Below are 23,585 nucleotides of genomic sequence, written 5' to 3'. Positions count from 1 at the left end.
AAGAGGAAGAAGAGGAAGAAGAGGAAGAAGAGGAAGAAGAGGAAGAAGAGGAAGAAGAGGAAGAAGAGGAAGAAGAGGAAGAAGAGGAAGAAGAGGAAGAAGAGGAAGAAGATGAAGAAGATGAAGAAGATGAAGAAGATGAAGATGTAGATGATGAAGATGACGACTTGTTCAAAAGAGATGCCAACTTCTGAGTGGTTTCATCGTACTTCCTCTTTGCTTTATGTTCTACTCCAAATTCCTTCACCAAGTGTTCAGATTTGTCCTCCGACAAAGTTGTCTTTGTTTGCTCAGATGGCAATTGCTACGAATCTGCCTCGTTTGCTTGTGAAGATCCCTCAGCACTTTCTCTCTTCCCATCGTAAAAAATCGAATTCTTCTCTGTTGAAATAATATATGATGGAGTCAAGCTTTTTCTGAGAATATAATTGTTTGTAGCTTTCGATGTTACCAAAGAGGTAGAAGAAGAATCTGAGGAAGTAGTAGTAGAAGAAGAAGAAGAAGTAGAAGAAGAAATTACTGAATCCTGATCTGCTCTTGCGGCTGAAGAAACTGAGTCTGTTTTCGCAGGTTCAGACGAACGAAAAGAAAACAATGAGGTTTTCCTTCGAACTGGGCTGAGAGCAATTTCTGGTTTAGCTTTCGCCTTCGATTTAATGTTAACTTTAGTGACAGCTTGTGCTTTGGCTTGTGCTTTGGCCTTTGTTTTTGATTGCAATTCGGATCCGACTTTTGAGTTGGGCTTCGGGTTTCCTTTCTTTGAATGAGAACGAGACGGGCCACCTCCTTCCCTTGACGCACGCAATTCGTGCAATTGAAGTTCCTTGTTGTTCCTTTCATCATCTTCTGCAATTTTCTCCTCCTCTTCGGATAATATGCTTCTTGTCTCTGATGACTGTTCACCAGCCAATCTGCTTATTGAATCAGAAGGTGCAATATGTGACAAGTCTGTTTGTGAATTAAGCTGCGATTGTTTGTCTTCTTTTGAAGTTCCCTCATTTTTGGTGTTCAAAGTCTCAGTATTGGAGCTTGTGAAATCATTCTGAATGGAATTTTCCGCTTCTTTCATGAAATCTTCTTGTTGTTCATTTTTTCCATCTTCTGAAAATTGAGATTGCCCTTGTTTTCCTGAAGTTTCAGATTCCGGTTCAGTTTTCAAGAAATTGGATTCATCCTTATCACCTTGCTGCAACCGTTTCGATTGTTCCGCATTCGAATTCGACTGCTTTGAGTCAATTTTCTTTTGAGAAGTGCTTTTGATTTCTTCATTGGTAGATTCCTCTTCTTCCTCTTTTTTCAGCTTTTCTCGCTCTTTGCTTATTAATTCAGAAATCATCTTTTGTTTTTCACTTTCCTTTTTTTCCGTGTCGAGAGAGCGTATAGCATTTAATCTGTTATTAAAAGCAAACCACTGTTTGCTTTCTGCCTCAAATTTGTCTGCTCCTCCCTTCACACTCATAATATCTCCATGATACTCGTCCAATTTATTCTGGAAAAGATGCACGTTATCCAGGAAATCACCAATCATAATTGGCACAGAGCTAGCAATTGATTCAGCGTCCAAAAAATGAGAGGGATCTGCTTGATGATCCTTATTCCCTTCTGAAGCAGCTGATGCTCTTTGAGAATACCTTATTCTCGTTCGCTTGTTGCCCAATTTGTTATAATCTGCTAATTGAGCTGCATAAAATTCGAGAAAAGTCTTCAGTCTAACTTTCTTTGTCTCTTTTTGAGGAGCTAGAAGTGGTGATTTTTCTGGCATTGCCTTTGGCTTATCTGCATTTCTCAGTTTAAATAAATTCCGATAAACAGATTGCTGAGCACTTCTATCATTTTCATTCTTTCTGTTTGAGCTCTTTGTTGAGTGGGAAGCAGCGTGCAAAGAGCGCCTTCTCCTCAACGGAAGGAGAGGCGCAGGTGCCTGGTGCTGATGGAGAATGCTCTTCATGTTCAGCTCCCCACTTTCTCTTTCATTGCCAAAAACAGGAAAAGAGCGATATTTATGCGAATAACTTATTCTCTTAAGATTTTTTTCAAATTCGTTATCAGTACTTTCTGCTTCTTCTTCGCTTCTCTTCTCAGCTTTCTCTTTCTCTTCCTGATGATGCAACTCCCACTTCTTCCTTCTAAATTGCATCAATTTGCGTTGCTCTTCAGCAACAGCATTAGCATTACAAATGACTATCAAACTCCAATGTTGATTTTCATTCAGTGGAAGAAACAGGAAGTGCTGCTCCTCAACATTCAGGTTCCTCTGCCAGGAGCGTGTTTTGCGTCCGCCATTCAAAAGACTCAGAAGCGAAGGCATTCGTCTCTCTGGCTTCAATGTTTGACTCAAACGCGTTTCTAAAGCACTTGCTTGCTTTTCAAGTGAATCGTTCAGAGCAGTGGTAACATTTGCAAGCTGGTTCGAGCTTTGGCTTTGAATGTGTGCACTAAGTATTTCTGCTGATGTTGCAGCAGGCTGTGTATTGTTTCCTATCTGAGTCTGGATGCTTTCAGACAAAACAGAAGAATCATTTGAAAGTTTCGATTCTTTCTCTGATTCTGATTGTTTCCGATTAGAAAGATTATCATTCAAAGCCGCTTCATTCTCCTGAGAAAACTCATCTGTCTTCATTTTCGTATTTTCATTTGTTTGCTCTGTTATCATTCTTTTCCTGTTATCTGAAAGAGCTGCGTGTTTGTTATGTCCTTCCTTTCGAGTTTCAATTTTTGTTAACTGATTATTTTCCTCGTTTATTTCTTTTGTCTCACTTAAACCACTGTTCGTAACAGCTTTGCTATCATCAAGATGATGTTCATTAACTTGATATTCCTCCATAGGTAACTGTTTTTTTGAGGAAGCTGCAAATTGAATGGATCTGAGATTGAATCATAGCCAGAACTTATCTTTTTATTCGAAATTCGATTGCCAGACGGATGAAGATGACGCATTTGAGACACTCTCTTTATAAATAGAAAATTTTCAGGTATCAAATGACGAGATATGAAACCACTAGAAACACCATGAAAATTCATTGAATTACGAACAGGCTTAACAAAAGGAGCATTCATCATTGCAGATTTTTGGCTTGATGCAATTGGAAGTGAAAGTTGAGGAGGAGGAGGAAAAGGAGGATGAAAAAGTGGAACTTGCTGATCAACACCATGAGGCAAAGCTGAAAACGAGGAATAAGAATCAGCGTGATCCTGATAAATTGGCTCCTGTATCAATTGTTTCTGACTTTCATCATTGGCAGACATCGATCTCCGAATAGCCACATTTTGGTGATTTTGTTTCTGAAGGTTGGCATCGCTTGCTAACTCTGGTGCCATCAGAAGCGGAGTAGCATGATCGTCTTTCCTTTCTACAAAAGTATGACTTTTGTGACTTCTTTTCATATGATTGTGCCTCTGACTTCGATGCTTAAGATCTTTTGAAGCAGAATATTCAGAATGGGTTTCTTTTCTTGTTTGTATTGGATCAAGTTCTTGAGTGTTCTTTACTGGATGTTTATCGCTGCTGATGTGATGGTAACTGTGTTCGAATAAAGTCTCGTTTTCTTTCGGATGAATTGAAAAATTTTGAATGTGAGGATTAGATTGCGAAGGGACAGAATGTTTTCGTGAACTAACTTCGACAGACGAAAATGAATGAAATTCTGTTTTTTCAAGTGATAAAGCAGAAAAAGGTTCTTTGATAAGCTTATTTAACAATGCATGATCAAATGAATGTGCATTGCGAGAATGGCTTCTTGATCGAGATTTATAGCCATTTAGCTTTGCTTTATATACTGAAGCGACAAAATTTGCAGGTCTTTCACTCGATTTTGTGATTTGTGAATTAAAAGAGCTGTGAAATGGCTCGTGGTGTGAATGGGAATGATGGCCTGAGTCGGTTCGAATGGCGAAAGAGGAACTTCCTCTTTGGGGTGAAATTGGTTCTTCATGATGCTTAGCAGGAGCGTCAACTTGGTGGAAAGGCACCTGTAGATGTGAATATGGCTCATTGATTTTGGCAGTCGATGAAGAACGCATTTGTGACTGATATGAATGGCGTGAATGATGTGAATGGTGAGAGTGGTGTGAATGATGTGAGTGGTGTGAGTGGTGTGAGTGATGCGAAGTGTATTTTGTGCTGTTTGTCTCAATGGCATGCTCCGTTGTTTCAAAATGAATTTCTGTTTTTTGAGATTCCCTTTTTTCTTTTGAATGATGTCTGTGGTGTTTATGATTGCTTGTTTTGTGATGTTCTGATTTCGATTTGGACGAATGTGTACCTTTTCGCTTCATATTTTGCATAACTTCATATTTTTCTCCATTTTGTCTGGAATCAAATTCAAATCCTCGTCCAAAACCGTCATCTCCACCTGCTTCATCCCTTCTTCCTCCTCCTTCGATTGTTAACATTATCTGATGTTTCTTATAAACATAAGAAGAATCATCGTAAGGTTGAGCAGGAGTTTGATGGGAATACTGCGAAGTCAGCAGGTTTTTTGAAGGAAAAGAGCTTGACGAAAAAGGAGCTGTTGGATTATCAGTTTCATTCAGCTGCGAATGCTGCTCTGTTTCTGTTGCACTGTCTGAAGGGCGAATCGACCAGGCATCTCTTTTTGTTGGGTGTGAGTGTGTTGAATGTGATGCACTTGCTGGTGAATGGCTTTGCTGATAGAGTTTGCTTTTGTTCAGTTGCAATGGATCAGAAGCATCGGAATAGAGATGTGGTTTCCACTGATAATTGTTGATATTATTATTGTTGTTGTTGTTGCTGTTATAGGAATAAGGCATGTAATCACCCAGGAGTGATCTGCTATTGATGTTTGGCATGCCAAAGGGATTATACGGCGGTGGAAACATTTGTGTGTTTGAAAAACCTGTCGAATCGATTGGGAAACTTTCAACATCGACGACTTCTGTGCTCGGAATTATTGGCTTTGCTGGATGTTCAGAATGCAACAATTTTTGTTGGCTATTCGGCGAATGCTCATGTTTGGTGGTTATTTCTTGTGCGCTTTTGATATCTTTCGAATTTGAACTGAAAGGTGAGGATGATTGTGAATGAATGCTTGATAAAGCATCATCATGTATCAAACTTGAAATCTTCAATGAAACAGCCATTTGTTCAGAATTTCTTTTCCCTTCATTTTTCTGGTCAGAGAAAGCTGAGTGTGTGTTTGAACGAGCAGGCGAGCTTGTTTGTGTGTGTGTGAGCGTGAATTGGTATGAGATGGCGAATGTGTTCTGGAAAGAGAAGGAGTTGGAGACAATGAACTGAATAGAGAAGAAGAAGAGGAGGAGGAGGAGGATGAATGGCGAGAGGGAGGTGTGTCTGACAAAAAAGAGGAAGAAGAAGGCGAGCGAGATTTGTGTTTTGTTGCAGAGGACTCAGCAGAAGAAGAAGAAGGAGAACGAGGAGAGCTTGGTAAAAGTGAAGAAGCAGACGAAGACGAAGACGAAGACGAAGACGAAGAAGAAGATGATGATGATGATTTGTCTTCGTTTGGGTTAGAAATGACGTATCCTTTGAATGAGACGCTTCGAGTGGAAGCAGCACAATCGAAGGAGAAGTGGAGGGCCATTGGAAGGCGGAAGGAAAAGGGGGAGTTGAGAAGACATTGTGGATCAGGAACACGACACAGAGGAAGAGAAGGAGAAGATGAGGAGGAAGGAGAAAATGAAAGAGAAGAGGAAAGAGAAGAGGAAAGTGATTATGATTGTGAAATGATGGGAAGAGTTTAGTTGTTTGATGAAGAGGAAGAAGAAGATGAAGAGGAGGAAGAAGAAGAAGATGCTAATGATGATGATGATGACACTAATAATGATGATTGAATAGGATCTTTTGATACATTTATCACATTACAATTATTGCCACAAGTGACAAAAGAATCAGCAGCAGAAGAGAGCAATTTGACGATTCTTTTTGACATCCATTGAGAAGATGTGTCAAAAAAGGCCGAACACAAATAGATTGCACAGGAATTGGGAAGAAGGCGGAAAAACGGAGAATTCGGAAGAAAAGGCGAAATGAGCGATGCAAACCAGAACATTGCGACACAAAATGTGGATGATTCAGCAAGAGAGTACTGTTCAGATGAAGAGAATGTGCTGAAATCTTTTGAATCTGATTGAGAAAAGGAAGATGATTGAGACGATTGAGTTGATTGGGATGAAAGAGATGAAATTGATGACGAAGATGATTTTTCCTTTGTTTGTTGAGAATTCAATGCATTTTCTCTTCCAATTGAGTAAAACAAGCCATCTTGCAGAGTCATCTGCTTTTCTTCTGCTTTGAATGAAAAAAAATAGTTTTTTGCGATTCTTTCATCCTTTTTGTTTCCTCGTTGAAAAATCGGCAGAAGTTTAGCTTTGATGCAGCCTTTGCTCTCAGAAAAGAGGAAGACTAGCCAATTTCTTCGGTTAAACAGAGGAAGATGCTCATTTGACAGGGAAGAAGAAGTGATAAAACCGGGGACTTTATGGTTCATTGACTTGTTGGAGGAGGAAGAGGAGGAGGATGAAGAAGAGGAAGAGGAAGAGGAAGAGGAAGAGGAAGAAGAGGGTGTTGATAAAACTGACACTTTGGCTTCTATTTTCTCTTGTGACTGTTGCTGCTGCTGCTGTTTTTGCAGTGATTGCAACGAAATCCCACTCAAAACAGATTTTCCTTCTGTTTTTGAGTCATTTGCCTGGAATTTTTGTGAAGAAGTGTCCAAAAAATGAGCAAGGATGATTGTTCTTCTTTGTTGATGGAACTTCACATAGAATGGATTGGAAGGAGAAGCAACAGAACGAAATGGGATATCAACAATCAATGTGTTGTCAGGAACAGATGAAGAAGAATTAAAAGAAGAATTGAAAGAAGAAGAAGAGGAGGAGGAGGAGTAGAAAGGAGGAGGAGAAGAAGAAGAATTAGATTTGTTTTCAATTGATGTGTTTGAAGAAGTTGCAGATAAAACTTGTTTTGTTGGGAATACCATTTTCCTGCTGGCAAACTGAGTTTTGTTGTTGGACGATGAAAAAAAAGGAGAAGACGATAAAACACGAGAAGAATCAGAAGATGTTGAACGAGATGTTGAAATTGAAGAAAAACGAGAAGAAAAAGTAGAAGAAGAAGGAGAAATTGAAGAGGAAGAAGAGGAAGAGGAAGAGGAAGAGGAAGAGGAAGAGGAAGAGGAAGAGGAAGAGGAAGAAGAGGAAGAAGAGGAAAAAGAGGAAGAAGAGGAAGAAGAGGAAGAAGAGGAAGAAGAGGAAGAAGAGGAAGAAGAGGAAGAAGAGGAAGAAGAGGAAGAAGAGGAAGAAGAGGAAGAAGAGGAAGAAGAGGAAGAAGAGAAAGAAGAAGGAGCAGCAGCAGAAGAAGGAGAAGAAGAAGGAGAAGAAGAAGATTGTGGATAAGCAGCAGAAAAAGGATGAGAGTGAGGTGAAGTCGGAGGTGTTATCATTGGGCTGAGTGAGCGAGCAGATGAAGTGATTGTTGCTGGAGAAGAAGGACGAGGAAGAGGAAGAGGGAGAGGGAGAGGTAGAAGAAGAGGGTGAGAAGGAGAAGAAGAAGAAGAAGAGGTAGAAGATAAAAGCGCTTCCTTGTTAATACCAACAGCGCTAACATCAGAGAAGCTGCATGATTCGAGAGTGAATGATGGTGTAACTGCGTTTGAATAAGAAATTGACTTCGAAATAGAAGAAGATAAAGGTAAAGATAAAGAAGAAGAAGTTGTAGTTGTTGAAGCAGATGTTAAGCTAAATAGCGGTTCAGCACTCAACGTCACACTCGATACAATAAATGAGTTTAGTGTAATTTCAGCTGACTGACTGAACAGAAACGGCTGAGATTCAAATGAAGCAAGAGTCAGATAGCAATTGTTGATTTCGAACTTGCCGGCATCCACTAAAACCAGCGAAAAAGTGATGGAATCGGAATTTTAAAGGGAAAATTCGCAATCTCCGAAGGAAAGCACAGCATCTTCTGTTGATGAAGCAACAAGAACTGCTTCTTCTGTTGTGAAAGACGAAGGAAGCGACAAAATAATCCTTGCAAATGACAAGGAATTTGTGGTTGTCAGCACATTTGTGTGTGAATCACCAGAAAATTCAGCTTTGAACGAAAGAGTGCATTTGGCGCTGGCGTCACTGGAAGCCACGGAGCAGAGCGACAAGTCAAACGAGTCTTCGATTTCTGCACTGCCAATGATAGATACTTGTATTGTGGAGTCAGAAGTCATGTCAGTGTTCTGCATGCCCTGCCAGAATGAATAGCACGGACCGTCTTTGCCTACACAGCCAATTATATCCGCTGCAGAAGAAGAAGAAGAAGAAACAAAAACAGAAGTCTCTTTCCTCAGCACAATGAACAAAAGCAGGCTTTTCTCTGTAAGTTCCGTGTCGCTGCCAACCAAAGCGTTTCTTTGGCTCATAAATTCCGTCAAGTCATAATTCAAGTGTTCCGAAGTAATCGTCCCGTTTAGCCTAGACAACAAAACAAACAGATTCGTCCCAATGAAAGCAGAGCAATCTGTGAATGAAACATCATTCAGCGCAAAGTCATGTGTTCCCGCTGAGCAGTCAATGAAAACACTGCCTCATTTGCCTTCTGTTGCTTCAAACGAGAAGCTGCGAAGGAGAGAACAGCATCATTTATGTCTAATGGAAGAGAAGTGAATTGTGTGTGTCTTTTGAAGAATCCTACAGCAGAAGAGAAGTTAAATTAATAATTGAGCAATGCATAAATCAATTTCCTCAAAAAAAGAAGTTTTACATTAGATAATCAAATTTTATTTTTCTTTCCATAAACCCATTTCAAATTTCGAATTTTTCGTTGATCTGCAATTTGCAGAAATGATTATTTTTTGATTGATAATGGTAAATATGTTATAAAGAAGTGATTAATAAGCATTAAAACGATTTCTGCAAATTTCCAAGTAATAAAAATTTTTGATTGATCGAAAAGATCAAATTGAACAATTTTCAAAATGAGTATTATATCAAACATTTTTTATAAATATTATTAATTTTTTGATTTCAATGGATGATATAAATTTTCGTTGTTCATAATTTGACACCATTGAAAAAAGAACTTTTTGAAAAAATTTATCATTAATTTTTATGTTACTACTTTTAAAATTTCGATTATAACTTTTGTTGTGACATTTTATATTCATACATATATTATTTATTTGAAATAATATTTAAATTGTGATAGAGATGCAAATTTTTTATATTAAATATTTTCTATCATTTTTTTTTTAAGAATTATTATTTTATTGTTTGAAGTGTATTGTTTTCCTGATAATGTGGAAAAGGAGATAAAATTCATGTCAGTTTAGAACTTTTGTAAATTTTCAGAAGGATAATTTTGAATAATAAAAATTCATTTTTGGAAGCTCTTTGAATATTTAATTTGTCAATTTTTCTTTATATAAACACAAAGCCAAAAAAACATAAAAAAAAATTAAAAAATAAGTATTATAAATTCAAACAACAGCTTATGAATCTCTTATATCACCAAACCATTATTAAAATACTTTCTAAATAAAAATGTCTTTTTCAAAACCTCAATCAACTCTTAATTCTCGATGCAAAGTTATTTGGAACGAAATAAAACGAATTGGTGGAGATGACGTTAATTCATTGCTCGTCTATCTCTTTTACAACTACAGGCAATCATCTTCAGTAATTAATGATTTACTGAAGTCTTTGAATGGTTTGATTTTTTTACTTTTTTGTATTGTGTAAAAAAAATATTATTTTCACTCTCTGTTATTTTTTTTCTTTTTGATTTGTTAATTATTTATTTTTTTAAAACAGAATATCACATAAAGCTGCTGGAAGACCTGCCTGTGGTGTACAACAACGCTCCGTTGCACACTCAGGCAACAATGCTGCAAGCGCTTTCCCGCAACACATCATTGTCCGATTTACAAGACTATGGATATGATGTGACAGAAGGCAAATTTATTTACGCGAAGCAAACACTCAAAAAGAACCAAGGTTTTATCATTCAGCCTCAGAAACCTCACCTTCCGTCTTGCAAAAGTGGTTTGTAATAATTTAAATTTTTTTTTTGAATAATTCTCTCTGTTTATTAAGGTTTAAATGAACAGGATTGGGAAAAGGGCAACAACTGGATGTTGGCCCATTCAACTGAAGCCTCAACTTCGCTTCAGTCAGCAAAGAAAAAGCAGCGAGCAGAACCGGATTATGCAAGATTTATTGATGAAGCAGCTTGGGAAGAAGAAATAATCACAGAAAACTCTTCTTCAAATAAAAAACAATCTTCTTCTTCTTCAACATCTTCTCAACGAAATAAAAATTCAAAAACCATTTCAGAAAATTATTCTTCATCAACAAATTCTTCACCTTCTCAATCTATTGATGCACCAATCAGCACTCCAATTAGAAGAGAAAGGGGTTCAACAAAAAGAAAAACAAATAAATCACATCAAAAACGTCACTCGTCTCCTTCACCTATTCCAATTCACAAAATTTTCAAAACAAAACAATCCTCATCCACTTCCTCATCTTCCTCTTTTTCCTCTTCTTCCTCTTCTTCCTCTTCTTCCTCTTCTTCCTCTTCTTCCTCTTCTTCCTCTTCTTCCTCTTTTTCCTCTTCTTCCTCTTCTTCCTCTTCTTCCTCATCTTCCTCATCTTCCTCATCTTCCTCATCTTCCTCATCTTCCTCATCTTCCTCATCTTCCTCATCTTCCTCATCTTCCTCATCTTCCTCATCTTCCTCATCTTCCTCATCTTCCTCATCTTCCTCATCTTCCTCATCTTCCTCATCTTCCTCATCTTCCTCATCTTCCTCATCTTCCTCATCTTCCTCATCTTCCTCATCTTCCTCTTCTTCCTCATCTTCCTCATCTTCCTCATCTTCCTCATCTTCCTCATCTTCCTCATCTTCCTCATCTTCCTCATCTTCCTCATCTTCCTCATCTTCCTCATCTTCCTCATCTTCCTCATCTTCCTCATCTTCCTCTTTTTCCTCTTCTTCCTCATCTTCCTCATCTTCCTCATCTTCCTCATCTTCCTCATCTTCCTCATCTTCCTCATCTTCCTCATCTTCCTCATCTTCCTCATCTTCCTCATCTTCCTCATCTTCCTCATCTTCCTCATCTTCCTCATCTTCCTCATCTTCCTCATCTTCCTCATCTTCCTCATCTTCCTCTTCTTCCTCATCTTCCTCATCTTCCTCATCTTCCTCATCTTCCTCATCTTTTTCATCTTTCAAAAAGAAACAAAAAGAAAATAAAAATTCTTCTCCTATTGAAGAAACTTCAACTTCCTTTTTCAACAATGATGTGTTTGTGAATGAGCAATTAGTTGAATATGCCACTTCACCCACATTAATTCCACCTCAAGCATTTCAAACTCTCTTTTCTTCATTTTCGAAAGAGAATAACACTTCAACCGTTCAACAACAAAGCATTCAACCTTCAAATAATGAAATATCTATTCAAAATAATTCTTCAAAGAATATTTCAAAAAAGAATGCTAAAGAAAATTCAACAAAAAATCATTCTCATTCACAATCTGTCTCAAATTCATTAAATTCTTCAAATAAATCATCACAAATAGCAAAAGGATTGCCAAACTTAGGCAACACATGCTATTTGGCTTCTCTTCTTCAATGTTTCTCTTCAATAACTATTCAAAAACCATCTTTTTTCAAAAAACAAACATCGTTGAAGAACACATCTTCGCGTGTTGAAAGTGTTTGTCATCAATTGGCTAAAGATGGAACGTCAGTGCGTTCATGGGTCTCATCTCTTATTGACAAATGGGAAGATTTCTGCAACTATGGCAGCAGACAGCAACAAAATGTTACTGAGGCGTTTGAAAATCTTCACCGACTTCTTCAAAAAGATGAGTTGATAAGCAAGGATTCCTTCAATCCAGTTATCATAACTCATCTCAAATGCCAAAAATGCCAACAAATCACATCAAACTTCAATGAAATATGTAACAATGTCGTTATCAATTCTTCCTCGACTCATAATGGACTATCTTCTCTCTTTGCAACTGAAGTTTTGGAAGGAAAGAATTGTGTTTATTGCAATAAATGCAACGAAAAATGCTGTGCTGTTAGATGGGAGGAAATGGCTGCATTTCCAGAGGTGCTAGCCCTCTGTCATGAATGCACTGATTCTGCTAGTTCTGCACCTTCTAGAACGCTTCTGATTGAAACTGATCGAGTAAACCAGCGCACATTTTGTAAAGGGTTTTCTACAGAATATATTCAACATCTTCAAAAGGATAATCAAGAAACTATCATTTACCATCTTGTTGGACAAATACTATTTAAGCGTTTGGATCAACAAAACGGACATTACATCGCAGTTGTGAGAAGGAAGGCAGGAAGTGAGGCATTGTGGAATATTTGCAACGATTTTGATGTCTCCGAATTGGACAAAGAAAACTGGAATTCATCATGGAAAGATCTTTATGTTCAAGGCTACGTTCCTTCACTTTCATTCTATATCAAGGAAAAAACAAAACCAACACTATCTACTATTCAATTTGGTGGTTCATCATCTTCTTCAGAAACATCAAATAATAACACTTCAAATAACTCATCATCATCGTCAACAACAACAACTGCTACGTCATCTGCATTCATCACACCACCTCATCGAACAACTTCCATTCCTCCACTCTCTTCGTCAATTTCAACAAGTTATGGATTGGAAGCACTGAAAGAAAAACGAAAGAAAACGGGCATCTTTTCTCCCAACGAAAAGAGATTAATCTTCAAGCCCAAGACGAAATTATGGAAAGAGTTTACAGAAGAAACAAACATCAAAGTTTCTCTGTCTCACTTTTATAAACTCACTACCAACTTCTCCAAAGCGAAAAGGCGTACTGATCTTTGTGGAATGTGTGAGAAGTTAAGCTATTTGGAGAACAAACTAAAATCTTCACAAAACAAAAATGGACTATCTCCTGCAGAATTTCAGACTCTTAAACTTCTTCGACAACATCGTCTTGTTGCAGAAATGCAACGAAAACATTATCAATCAACTGTTGATAATCTGAAAGAGGGAGAAGCAGTCTTCGTCTTCGACTTCAAAGAGAAGTGGAAACTCCCCATCAGAAAAAATCAACTTCAACAAGAATTCTTTAATTATCAACAGGTTTCTCAATTCACAATCATCTCTCTTCAAAAAATTAATAACCAAAAAATAAAACGAACTTTCAACTTCTTCTCCGACTGCCTCTCAAATGATCACAGATTTGTTATTGAGTGTCTGGAATCTGTGATCAAAAGACACTTCTTCTCAGACACTCACACCTTTAAGTTCTTCTGCGATTCGGGTCCACACAACCGAAATCGCTTCCTTCTTCACTTCATCCTTTCAAAACAATCAAAACTTCTTAAAAAGAAAAACACACAACTTAATTTCTTCGCTGAGCACCATGGAAAAAATATATGTGATAGTGAATTTGGTGCGTTAGTTAATGCAATTGACAACAATCTTTCGACAGAACACATCACCACACTTCATGACTTGATCAGCTTCTTCGAAAACAATATGAACACTTCGACATCAGCTTCTTCAACTTCTCAATCAAACATTTTCTCAACATCATCATCAAACTCTTCCCCATCTTCAACATCTATCAATGACTCTGTGCATGAGAGATACTTTGAAGAATATGTACCATCTCAACAAATCTCATGGCCATCATTGTCAGTTCCCCACATGAAAGACTACTTGTATTTTGAGCGCAAGGGCTCATTTGTCTGCGCATCTGCTGTTGGATATCTTCCTCAACGCTCTCTGGTTGCCATCGAATCTTCGACAATGAAAGAAAAAGTGCAACGTTCAAGAAAGACCTTCAACTCTGGTAACACATCATCAAACTCTTCTCTTCTTTCTCAATCTTCTCAAGATCTTCTTTCAAGGAGATTTGAGCTTCTTCTTGACTCTTCTTCTTTTAATGAATCTCAAAATTGTTTTAATGGTGTCCCCTATTAAGAAACTAGTTGTTGTGCATGCTTAGCTGGCACTCTATCGGAAGGGTGCTGGACATGACTGTTCGTATTAGATACTGCAGCCTCTGGGCTGCTTTATCCGGACCTGGATACGACGAACAGCCTCCCAGGTGCACAACAGTTAGAATCCGATTGTTTTCTTGTGGTTTTTGTCCCTATAATGTCCCTATTATTAAATTGGTTATTGTCCCGCTTATGTGTGTATTAATCGAGATTCATTAATAGAGAGAGTTGTGAGGGATTTCAAAGATCTTTGGGTGAGGTTTTTGGATGGGAGAGTTGTTGAGAGTGTGAAGTGATGTTTTATCACTGTGTCTGTCTTTTTTCTATGTTGAATTTGATCTTTTTGAGTCAAAGGAAGAGAAATATCAGAAAGTGAAGAGTGGGTGGAAAACAGAGGGAGAAAAGACAAGTAAGTTTTTGAACTTTTTTTATAAGTATTCTATTTTGTTAGGAATTGTCTTTGATACCGTGAATTTGTTGTTATAGTATTACTTTTTCTGATATCTTTTATTGTTCAAAATTGTTGACATTTAGTTGACATTTGGTGATTGTTTTTATGATTATGTGACAGAATTGTGTTTTTTTGAATGTTATTGAATCTGATTAAAAATATTCTGATTGTTTTCTATTTTATTAATGATTGACATCATGAAGCACTTTTTGTTTTTTTATGTCATATTGATTGTTGAACAATTGTTATTTTTTAACGCAATTTTTTTCATTTCATTGATATTTTTTCCATTTCGAAAAAAACTCAAATTCGAATATACAAGCATTTTTCTGATTGAAATCATTTTTATTTTTTCCATATTGCAAGATCAAATATTGAAAACCAACAAAATCAAAAAAAAATCATTATGAATTTTTTTAAACAGATCAACAAAAAACTTTTTGATAAAAAAAGATCTCAATGATCATGAAAACTTTTTTATAACGTGGAAATTTGCAGAAATCGTTATTAACCTCATGAAACACTTCAACAACATATAAATATTATCTTGATATATCAAAAAAGCATTTCTGCAAATTGCAGATCAATAAAAAAATTGAAATTTGAAATGGGATTATAATGAAGAAAAAGGTTTGAAATTTTGTGTTTGATACTCTATTTTTGCTTATTTTTTGCAACTTATGAAAGCTTATATTTAATATTTCGAATGCTTTTTCTCTTTTCCTATTCGAAATTCTTTCACTATTATCCAACTGAATCCTGAGTAGAATTTTGCTGTTTTCCGTTTCCAATGGAGTGAAAGCTAATTATTCTATGTTTGCCCTTCAAGGAATTTTATTTATTTTTATTTTGAAATATTATTTCCAAGTCTTTTATCTTCTTCTGCCTCTGCCTCATCGAATGTTGGTTTTCCAGCTCCCTCTTTTACGATTTCAAGTCCTTTGACAAAGAATTCTTCATCCTTTTCTTCTTCTGTTTCACTGCTGAGCATGCCATCAACTGCATTCGGGAGAGCACTCAAAAAAGGCAACAGGTTAAAAGCGCTTGTTGCATTCAAGCGGACAATCTATAAAAAAGAACATACAGGCTCAAAAATAGCTCCACCAGAATTTAAATCAGAAGTGCTGGGGCTGACAAACAAGATGGGAGGAAGTGGAAATAACATTAATAATAATAATAATTATAGCAGCAAGAAGAAGAAGCTATTCCGTGTAGGGATGGAACAAGTACCGCTGGCTATTTCAAGAAGAAGACCACCGAAGATGAAGAGGAAGCGAATGATGACTGCGATGGGGTTGAGTCAGTAGAGGAAAAAAAGCAAAGGATGCACAAATGCAAATGCTACAGCGCAGAATACGAGGCGTTTTGAATCAATTGTTGTAACATTGGCGAGCAAGAGGATAGTTTTGAAACAAAAAGAAAGTGAAAAAAGATGAGAAGGGGAAAAGGAGATAGGAGAAAGAAAAGGAAAGAATTATTTCTGTGTTTGATGAGCTTCCATTAGATGAATTGGAGTATGGAAAGCAAAGAGGAGCATAGCGGAGATAGAAAGCGAGCGTGAAAGGGAAATGAAAAGCGAAAGGAAAAGTAATTAGATCAAAGGCAAGTCCGACGTTGAATTTATATGATGCGCTGAGTGAGCTGCTTTCGAAAGAGCTGGAGCTGCTACGTGTGGCAGATGGCTGCATCGCCTTTGACTCTTTTAAGTCTGATATGAGTGAGAAAAGTGGAAGAAGCAGAAGTGACACCGATAAGAATGAATATGGTGAGGAAGTGGATGATGATGAGGAGGAGGAGGAGGAAAAGGAAGACGTGGAGTTAGACAGGATTCTCAGTGCAAAGATGTTTTTGACAAGCACACAAGCCAGCTGACAGACACCGAAAAAGAGCAGATCTGTGTTTGAATATGACACCTCATCCACATTCAACTCAACAAAAATGAAAGAAAACAGCTCAATTGAAACGATATATAACGCAGCTGAGATGAAAGAGAGGCAGAAGAAGGAAGCAGTTACGAAGCTGAAGGAGAACGCACTGAAACTGACACATGGAAGAATTATCCCAACAACCAAGTCAGCAGACCTTCTGCTTCCTACAAATCATGTTCAGGAAGAGGAAAGCAAGTCAAAGAAGCTTAAAAGAAAGATCTGATCGAGAGGGAAAGGAAAGAACATTTCCTGTTTGATTCGAAATGAAGAGAGGAGAGAGAGGGTGAATGGAGCAGGTTCAGCAGACACTGAAGAAGCAGAAGAAGATAGTTTAGATGATGAAAATGAAGATAGCGATGATAGTGACGTAAGTGTTGATGAAGACAGTTTGGACATAACATGATCTGCTGAAGCCTCAAATGCCAATAAAACATACAAGGCAGCAGAAAGAGAAGAAGACTGAAGCACACTCCCTGCCCTGCGCTTCCCTCGCACGCAGTAAAAGACGCTTTCATCGAAATTCAAAAAGAGAACTCAGAAGAAGTCGCATGTTTCTTTCTCACACACCTCATCCATCGTCTGCGGAGAGCATAGTCCGACCCCTCTATTGCTGTCCTTTCCTTCAGCCTTGTCTTCAAAGGAAAATGGAGAGAAAGAAGAAGACGAGAACACAATTGGCTCAGACGTCAGCAGAGAAGCCCGGCAGAACCCGCGCCTAAGGCACAGCAATCACAATTTTCATTGCTGTTTCTGTGCCATGAAGGCATCTTGTCTTGTCTGCCATCATAGCAGCACTCGGCAGAACAACTCAGGCACACCTTTGAACAGCTGCGGAAAACGGGTTTGTGATTGCTTCTTCTTCGGCAAGTATGTCTTGTTAGACTGGCATGCCAATGCAAATGGAGAAGATAGTTGAGGAGGAGGAGGAGGAGGAGGAGGAGGAGGAGGAGTGGAAGACTTTGGGAACAATTCTGTGACTGGGAGTGAATACAGACAGAAGACAGGGCTGGAGACGCTGTTTGTGCGGTCGATGCAGAAGATAAGGCAAAAAGAAGGTGCTACTTTGTTCCACTCACTCTGAAAGGCGCTGTACCATTTTTTGACCACCTCAAGTTGCCGCAGATTCTGAAGCCCATTACGATTCCATCATCTCATGCCGGGGCAACAGGGGGAATATTGGCGAATGATGCGAACTTGTTTCTGAATCTGCTGTGAGGCACGAGGCTGTTCAGCTTGGGAGGAGAAGATGCAGTGAAAGATGCACAAATGATTATGAATATGAGAAAGGAGATGAATGTGTGGAGAGGAGAAAGAAGGGCAGCTGTGGAAGGAGGAGAAGCTGCAAATGGAACGGCGGAGCTGTTCTGTGAAGAGAGGGGAATCTTCAGCACTATTCCTGATGTGCAGAACAAGATCAATAGAAAGAATGATGAAAATAATTTCTCTTTGTATGCAATAAAAAGAGAGTCTTAAGCAATCAATGCGAATATTCTGCTTGACCCGCTTTTGTTTGCTTCGTCTGTCTTTTTCGAAGACCAACAACTTCTGCTGTCTGTTTCAGAAAATGCAATTTTAGTTCCTCCTCAATGAACGGCATATGTCCCATCCATCGGAGAAACTCTGCTCGAACTGACAAATCCATCTTTTCAGGTTGTTCCGCTGCGCATTGAGCATCCACAGAAAGGTAAGCAGCATTCGATTCTGCCTTCTTCTCTCAAATTTTTGTGGGAGCCTCTTGTCAACGTGTGCCCTCTCATGCTTTCTCATCCACTCACTTCTATCGTCCGCACTCTGCCTTCAAAGCTGCTTTCAGCATCTTTCACTTCATCTTCATGTTCTCTATACCTTCTCTATTCACGTTTTGTGTCGCTTCTATTTCCATTTCTCGGTCCATGCTATCCTTCATCACAACACCTTCCATCATCTTATTCTCCACGCAGCCCCTCTGCCCTTCTGCCGCGTAGTCCAATCGCCTGCTGCTTCGTCCGCTGGCCACGCGCACTGCACTCAACGCTGTTGTCACCGCTGATCACTGGTTGATGGTGAAGAAGGACTTGCTCCACAAAATATCAGCCATATTCGAGACACACCATGATCAAAAACCTTCCTCTTCTCCTAAAATGTCCATTTCTACCTCTCTCATTCGGCGGTTGAAGGCTGTTGGCGCTGCATTCGAACAACAAGCCACACATTCCGCTTTTGCTTCTTTTCAGCTAACATCTGAGCCTCAGTCAACTTCATTGGAATCGAGCATGACGACATATTCTCAAAAACTGAGTGGATCTTCAAACTCTGCTGCTGATGGAGCTAATACAACTTCCGTTGGCATGCAATAAATGCATCACGAACAGCAAGTGGATGAGGAGGAGAACTTCCCTATCAGATAAAGAAAGACTAATTCTCAGCAATTCTTCATCATCAGCTTCAGACAAGCTTCACCTCCTCTCAGTTTCCTCTCTTTTTGCTTTCGCAATCTCCTTCTCCTTCTCCCTCTTCTCCGTCATTCACATCAAAAAATTCTCCATCCTCAGTTTCCCTCCCTTTTCCTTCGACTCATTCTCTTTCACTTCAGCGTTATCAGCGAACATCTCCTTCTCTTTCTTTTCTCCCAGCCATCTGGAACAATTCCTTTGAATTCTACGATGCGAAGTCAACTTTCTCGAATTCTTTCTCATTTGTTAAAAGATGCTCTTTCATCTTCACCTGCAACTGTCCTCCTTACTCTGCTTATTTCATAGCTACAATCTAATTCATAGTCTTCTTCTTCTTCTTCTTCTTCTTCTTCTTCTTCTTCTTCTTCTTCTTCTTCTTCTTCTTCTTCTCCTCCTCCTCCTCCTCCTCCTCCTCCTCAAAATTCTTCTTCTCTTTCATCATCTTCTTGTCTTTCTCCTCAAAATTCTTCTCTTTCTCTATTAAATACTTCTTCTTCTTCTCTTCCTTCTCATCTTTCTCCTCAAAATTCATCATCATCTTCTTCTTCTTCTCTTTCATTAGATCCTTCTCTTATTCCAGCAGAAATAGCACTCAAATTGTATGAAATAGACAAAGATTCAGTTCTTCTTCAGGAAATGAAGGAGAAAATGATACTAAAGAAGATGATAAATGAATTAGCGAGAAGAGTTATTAGAGAAGGAAGGAGAAAGAAGAAGAGAAGGAAGAAGAGGAAGAGAAAAAGAAGAAGAAGAAATATGTTTTTCAAATTCTTCTTCTTTTAATTCTACTTCTTCTTTCAAACAAGATAATCTTTTGCATAATCTTCCTATCTTTACTGAAGCTAGTTCTCCAAATAACATGAACATTTCAATTTCTTCTTCTCGTTCTGCTTCTTCTCCTACTTCTTATTCTTCTCCTTCTCCTTCTTCTTCTTCAAATAATTCAAAAATTAAAAAATCACCAAAAATAAATTCCCCCGTTCGTGGCCGTTCCATTTTTTCCGAGATAATTCCGCAACTCAGTTGAAAACAGACATGTCAAATCAAAATGACATGAAATATGTCAAATTGACAAAAGAAGAAGGAGGAGAAGAAAAAGAAGAAGTTCAAACAAAGAAATCGAATGTGAATGCAAAGAAGAAGAAGAAGAAAGGAGGAAGAAAAAGAGAAGGAAGAGAAGGAAAAGAAAGAGAAGGAAAAGAAATGCATAAAAGGTCCAATTCAATGAATATGTTGGGAGAAGGGGGAATTTCATTGAATTCATCATCATCATCTTCTTCTTCTTCTTCTTCTTCTTCTTCCATGTCATATTCTTCTTCTTTATCATCATCCATGTCAAATTCACCATCTTTCATTTCAAATTCTTCTTCTCCTTCTTCTCCTCATCATCAACATCTTACTCTTACTCTTACTCTTCCTCTTCAAAATGATAATCTTCTTTCAACTCCACCTCATCCATATCAAAATCAACTCCATTTCAATTCTTCTTCTTCTCCTTCTTCTTCTCCTTCTTCTTCTCCTTCTTCTGCTGCTGCTCCTTCTTCTTCTTCTTCTTCTTCTTTTTCTCCTTCTTCCTCTTCTTCCTCTTCTTCCTCTTCCTCTTCTTCCTCTTCCTCTTCTACTACTACCACTACTGCTTTTTCTTCTTTTTCTAATCGTATTTCTCATTTTTTGCATCTTCATAAGGGATAATAGCAGAAATAAAAAAGAATGGAATTTATAAAGAAATCAACTTCTTAAAAAAAGAAAAGAAGATGATAAGTGAATGAAGAGAATGAAGATAAAGAGAAGAAGAATTTGTTTTGTCAATAAATGATGATTGGAAATTTGAAAGAAAAAAATGAAGATATTGATAAATGTTAAAGTTAAATAGAAATGGAGAGAAGTTTGAAGAGAAGACGTCGACGAACAGTAACAGTACGCAACAATGAAGCAAAAAGAGTTCGTTGAATGTCTGAATCATTCAGTCCGTATCTTCTTTTTCATATGCTCTTTGGAGCATTGCAACAATCATCATGGAAGGGAGTTTAGAGGCGAAGCAGAGGAAAGAATATCCACCGTTTAGTTGCTATGTGAGTAAATGAAAAAGCATTCAGTAGCCTTTCCAGGGTTAGGCAATGAGGAGTACACAAAAGCTAGAGCAGTTGCTGTTATGGAAGGTGGAGGGATAATTCCGAATGATTGAGCTGTTGATGTTGAGCAGATATCGGTCAACACGTTCAAAACTGTTGAGCTAGGTGAGGGAGATGGTAGTGAAGGCGGAACACATCATGATGAAGGAGCTTTCTGACATTTTTATTCCAGAAAGATAAAGAAGAGCTATGCTTTTGCTAACAATGGCGAGGACTGTTATAAAAAGATGTTCGAAGATGCTTATTGATTCATCGTCAAACATAAGCAAAGTTGAAGTTACTTTGAGAACTGAGAGGTTGATGTGGAAGAGATTAAGGGAGTAAGCAGTGAGAGAACAAGAAGCATAAGGAAAGAGGCAAAAGGGATGAACAGGAGCGTTGGAGAGGTGAGTGGCGTTTTTGCAGGCACAAAGAAGCTTAGAGTTGAGGCAGACACGTTGGTTGGAAGGAGAAAAAAGGGAGGATGCGAAGGAACATTTGAAGGAGAGGTGGCTTAAAGGATGATGCAGCCATTGAGAAACACAACGGAAGCCAACTGATGGTGTTCAAATGAACAAGATCAAGACTTCTGGAGATAAACCAGAATCGGATTATGGAAAGAGAGATATGGGCTTCGAAAGAGAAGGAGGAGATCCAGCAGATATTGACGAGTGTTATCGATGCAGTGGATTAATGTGCAAGCGGATGATCTGGTGGCTTTATCGACGAATATCTGTTGGGCGCAGTAGAAGAAGAAGAGGATGAGATCGTGACCGACATCGAAGTTGAGGCCGGGACGGGAGGAGTTGGTGTCGCAAAAGGAGGCTTCTGTGACGAGAGAGAGTTGGAAAAAGTGAAGGGAAAAGAGGAATTCGTTGTTTTGGCTTGGATGCTGCAGCACTGGGGAAAGATATACTTTTCCGCAAAGGCGTTATTCAAGGCTTAGCGGAGAGTGAGGATGGAAATGGTGTTTGCAGATGCGACAGCTTTGTGGGAGCAGTCGAGAAAGAGGAAGTCGCTGTTTGTTGAGCAAGTGATGATGCACTGGATGAGGATGCAAATCAATGCGAGCAACTGGTGAACACTCACGCCTAGGCAGCACAGTCTTCTGCACATCTCCTCTTAGCTTTCCCCCTAGAACTGTCCCGTTGCATGACAGCACGATGTTGGTGATGTTGGCAAAGCCCAAAGCGAAGACATTTCTAATGTCTGTGGCAGCCAACCTCGAGACAGTCTTTCCGGCTAGTATGGGCGGGCTGATAACATCGAGGGCAGCGACAGTGAGCAAAGAAAACGAGACTGAGAGGGATTTGAGTTCAGAGGAAGTGGATGCAGAAACTGACACAATATACATGAAAAGGAGAGGGCGCAGTTGTTATAAGACGCACGCACTTCAATCGCTTCCACAGTTGCATATGAAAAAGGTGTTTGTGGAGTCTGCACATAAAAAGAGCAGCCTGCAAAAGCCGAGCAACTGAGGAGGCAGTATCAGGATGAAGGATGAAAGACGAGGAAGAGGATGAAGGATAAAGAGAGGGGAAAAGGAAAAAGTTCAAGTGAAGATTTTCATTCTATGGAAGATTTAAAATTATCTGAAGAGAAATTCTTAAATTTCATGTTGTTTCTTTTGTAATTTTTTTAATAGCTTTGATCAATTAATCTAAATAACTAATTTCAAGAATTATTAATTAAAATACAATTATTAACAAAAAACAATAGCTTATTCGACAAATATCATGCGTTTCCATCATATTTTTCTATATGTGTTAATGAAAATTATTCGTTTTCAATAGATGTTTCAAGATCTTCATAATCAATTTATAAAATTCTATGCAATAACATTATTTAACAATTCTTTATAAAAGAAATTAATTTATTGAGTATTGAAACAACCATTATCATGCTTTTCAAACAAGATAACTTATGTTTTGTTCTATTTATTGAATTCTCGATATCTTCGAATATTTTTAAATAATTTTTTCAAAATATGTAATAAAATCAATTGAAAACAAATAAAAATCAACAAATAATTAATAATAATTATAAATTAAACAATATTTTTGTATTATTTTATAAAAATAATTTCTTATCAACCCCACCCTTAATGAAAATTTTTAATGATCAAACTTCGTAATTTTTTATGATATCAAAAAAAATCACCCATATGAAAATTCAATACAGAACAGAATCCTTTGTCAAATGTGTGAATCTTTTTGATATCATCTTTTTACCATCAAAATTTATGAAAAAAATATTTGTTGTAAACGCTTTGAGATCAATCAAATACTTTTGTGAAAAAACATAAATGCACTTCTCTGCCTTTCAGTGAAAACATGTGTTTTAAAGACAATAATTTGAAGGTATATAACGTATCTTTGAAAAGGATTTAGCACATTTCTTTGTGCCAAAAAATAATTCATTCACCGAAAAAAGGCATGATACCGAAAATTATCACTTAAACACATTATTGATCCACACTTCTTGTACTCCTTCTTTTTGTATTATGAAAATTTGTAATCCCAACCAATCTCTCAAAAATTTTCATTGTGAAACATTGAAAAAAAAGAAGAAAATTCCTTCTATTCGTCCATTCAACTTTTGTTTAAAAAGATTTATATCACTGTTGTTAATATTTTTTCTGTTAATTTTCGAAATGACAAAGAGAAAAAGATCTGAATTTTTATGAATGAA

At 37.8% G+C, this 23,585-nt stretch overlaps 8 protein-coding genes across 8 annotated transcripts; 6 read left to right on the top strand and 2 right to left on the bottom strand.

Annotated features, from left to right (window-relative positions):
• Positions 1-304: 304 nt before the first annotated feature.
• On the bottom strand, positions 305-2,824 carry MONOS_15246 (uncharacterized protein; the record flags this gene model as incomplete). Its single annotated transcript, XM_067868111.1, has 1 exon — positions 305-2,824. The coding sequence occupies one exon, from the start codon at positions 2,822-2,824 to the stop codon at positions 305-307; it is 2,520 nt and encodes an 839-aa protein (XP_067721534.1).
• Positions 2,825-4,807: 1,983 nt separating this feature from the next.
• On the top strand, positions 4,808-5,721 carry MONOS_15247 (uncharacterized protein; the record flags this gene model as incomplete). The annotated part of the gene is made up of 2 exons (XM_067868112.1): positions 4,808-4,970; positions 5,210-5,721. 2 exons carry the CDS (start codon positions 4,808-4,810, stop codon positions 5,719-5,721), a joined length of 675 nt encoding a protein of 224 aa, XP_067721533.1.
• A 661-nt stretch (positions 5,722-6,382) lies between these two features.
• On the bottom strand, positions 6,383-8,390 carry MONOS_15248 (uncharacterized protein; the record flags this gene model as incomplete). The annotated part of the gene is made up of 3 exons (XM_067868113.1): positions 6,383-6,393; positions 6,449-7,802; positions 7,935-8,390. 3 exons carry the CDS (start codon positions 8,388-8,390, stop codon positions 6,383-6,385), a joined length of 1,821 nt encoding a protein of 606 aa, XP_067721532.1.
• A 1,120-nt stretch (positions 8,391-9,510) lies between these two features.
• Positions 9,511-10,120, top strand: MONOS_15249 (uncharacterized protein; the record flags this gene model as incomplete). The annotated part of the gene is made up of 3 exons (XM_067868114.1): positions 9,511-9,676; positions 9,781-10,011; positions 10,077-10,120. 3 exons carry the CDS (start codon positions 9,511-9,513, stop codon positions 10,118-10,120), a joined length of 441 nt encoding a protein of 146 aa, XP_067721531.1.
• Positions 10,121-13,505: 3,385 nt separating this feature from the next.
• On the top strand, positions 13,506-13,952 carry MONOS_14438 (uncharacterized protein; the record flags this gene model as incomplete). Its single annotated transcript, XM_067867238.1, has 1 exon — positions 13,506-13,952. The coding sequence occupies one exon, from the start codon at positions 13,506-13,508 to the stop codon at positions 13,950-13,952; it is 447 nt and encodes a 148-aa protein (XP_067721530.1).
• A 3,677-nt stretch (positions 13,953-17,629) lies between these two features.
• Positions 17,630-18,391, top strand: MONOS_14439 (uncharacterized protein; the record flags this gene model as incomplete). The annotated part of the gene is made up of 2 exons (XM_067867239.1): positions 17,630-17,752; positions 18,002-18,391. The coding sequence occupies 2 exons, from the start codon at positions 17,630-17,632 to the stop codon at positions 18,389-18,391; spliced, it is 513 nt and encodes a 170-aa protein (XP_067721529.1).
• Positions 18,392-19,818: 1,427 nt separating this feature from the next.
• Positions 19,819-20,475, top strand: MONOS_14440 (uncharacterized protein; the record flags this gene model as incomplete). Its single annotated transcript, XM_067867241.1, has 1 exon — positions 19,819-20,475. The coding sequence occupies one exon, from the start codon at positions 19,819-19,821 to the stop codon at positions 20,473-20,475; it is 657 nt and encodes a 218-aa protein (XP_067721528.1).
• Positions 20,476-21,958: 1,483 nt separating this feature from the next.
• On the top strand, positions 21,959-22,823 carry MONOS_14441 (uncharacterized protein; the record flags this gene model as incomplete). Its single annotated transcript, XM_067867242.1, has 1 exon — positions 21,959-22,823. The coding sequence occupies one exon, from the start codon at positions 21,959-21,961 to the stop codon at positions 22,370-22,372; it is 414 nt and encodes a 137-aa protein (XP_067721527.1). The 3' UTR covers positions 22,373-22,823.
• Between the last annotated feature and the right edge of the window lie 762 nt (positions 22,824-23,585).

This window comes from Monocercomonoides exilis, assembly GCF_001643675.1.
Source record: "Monocercomonoides exilis strain PA203 chromosome Unknown scaffold46-794033, whole genome shotgun sequence".
Taxonomy (NCBI): Eukaryota; Preaxostyla; order Oxymonadida; family Polymastigidae; genus Monocercomonoides; species Monocercomonoides exilis.
Note: the sequence above shows the minus strand (reverse complement) of the source record. Positions and strands in the feature narration are given on the sequence as shown.